The sequence below is a fragment of the Priapulus caudatus genome, unplaced genomic scaffold (assembly GCF_000485595.1).
Source record: "Priapulus caudatus unplaced genomic scaffold, Priapulus_caudatus-5.0.1 Scaffold18846, whole genome shotgun sequence".
Classification (NCBI taxonomy): Eukaryota; Metazoa; Priapulida; class Priapulimorpha; order Priapulimorphida; family Priapulidae; genus Priapulus; species Priapulus caudatus.
Window position 1 is genome coordinate 1 of NW_014595907.1, and position 604 is coordinate 604.

Genomic DNA, 604 nt, shown 5'->3' on the forward strand with positions numbered 1-604 from the left:
AGAGAGAGAGAGAGAGCACGATCGCTACTATCACCGCCGATGCCTCGACAGCCATGTCGCTCACGAGATCGTAATACTCCTGCGACGAATAAACCACGTTCCGCTCCACGAGGCGGCGCCACGCGCGCGCCTCCACGCGCGACTGGTCGTACATGCTCTGCCACATCGTGTCGCTGGCGTCGGCGTCCGGCACCAGCCGCCCGGGCCGCGGGCACCCGTAATGCTCCGCGCTCGCGACGCGCCGCGCCGGCGCCCCCTCGTGGAGCCGCTCGCAGACGTGGCACTCGAAGTGCTCGACGAAGTTCCCCCGCGGCGACGCCGAGTCTTCGTCGCGGACGCCCCAGCGGCGCGCGCGCATCGCCGCCGCCAGCTTGGCGTTGTCGACGACGCCGTCGCCGCGGCGCTTGAACGCGAGGTAGCGATCGTACTCGTCGTCGTTGGCGTTGAGCAGCGTGACGTACTCGGCGAGGACGCTCGCGTCGCGGAAGTCCGAGACGAGGATCGCCGAGCGGTTGTCCGGCAGCCACTCCTGCGGGAGAGAGAGAGAGAGAGAGAGTGAGAGAGGAGGGGAGTTGAGAGAGAGGAGGGGAGGAGAGGGAAAGGG

At 68.4% G+C, this 604-nt stretch overlaps 1 protein-coding gene across 1 annotated transcript; it reads right to left on the reverse strand.

Moving 5' to 3' along the window:
* Positions 1 to 6: 6 nt before the first annotated feature.
* LOC106820527 (alpha-(1,3)-fucosyltransferase 10-like) lies at positions 7 to 529 on the reverse strand (the record flags this gene model as incomplete). Its single annotated transcript, XM_014825036.1, has 1 exon — positions 7 to 529. A coding segment is annotated over one exon (523 nt), but the record flags the coding sequence as incomplete, so codon positions are not given.
* Positions 530 to 604: the final 75 nt, after the last annotated feature.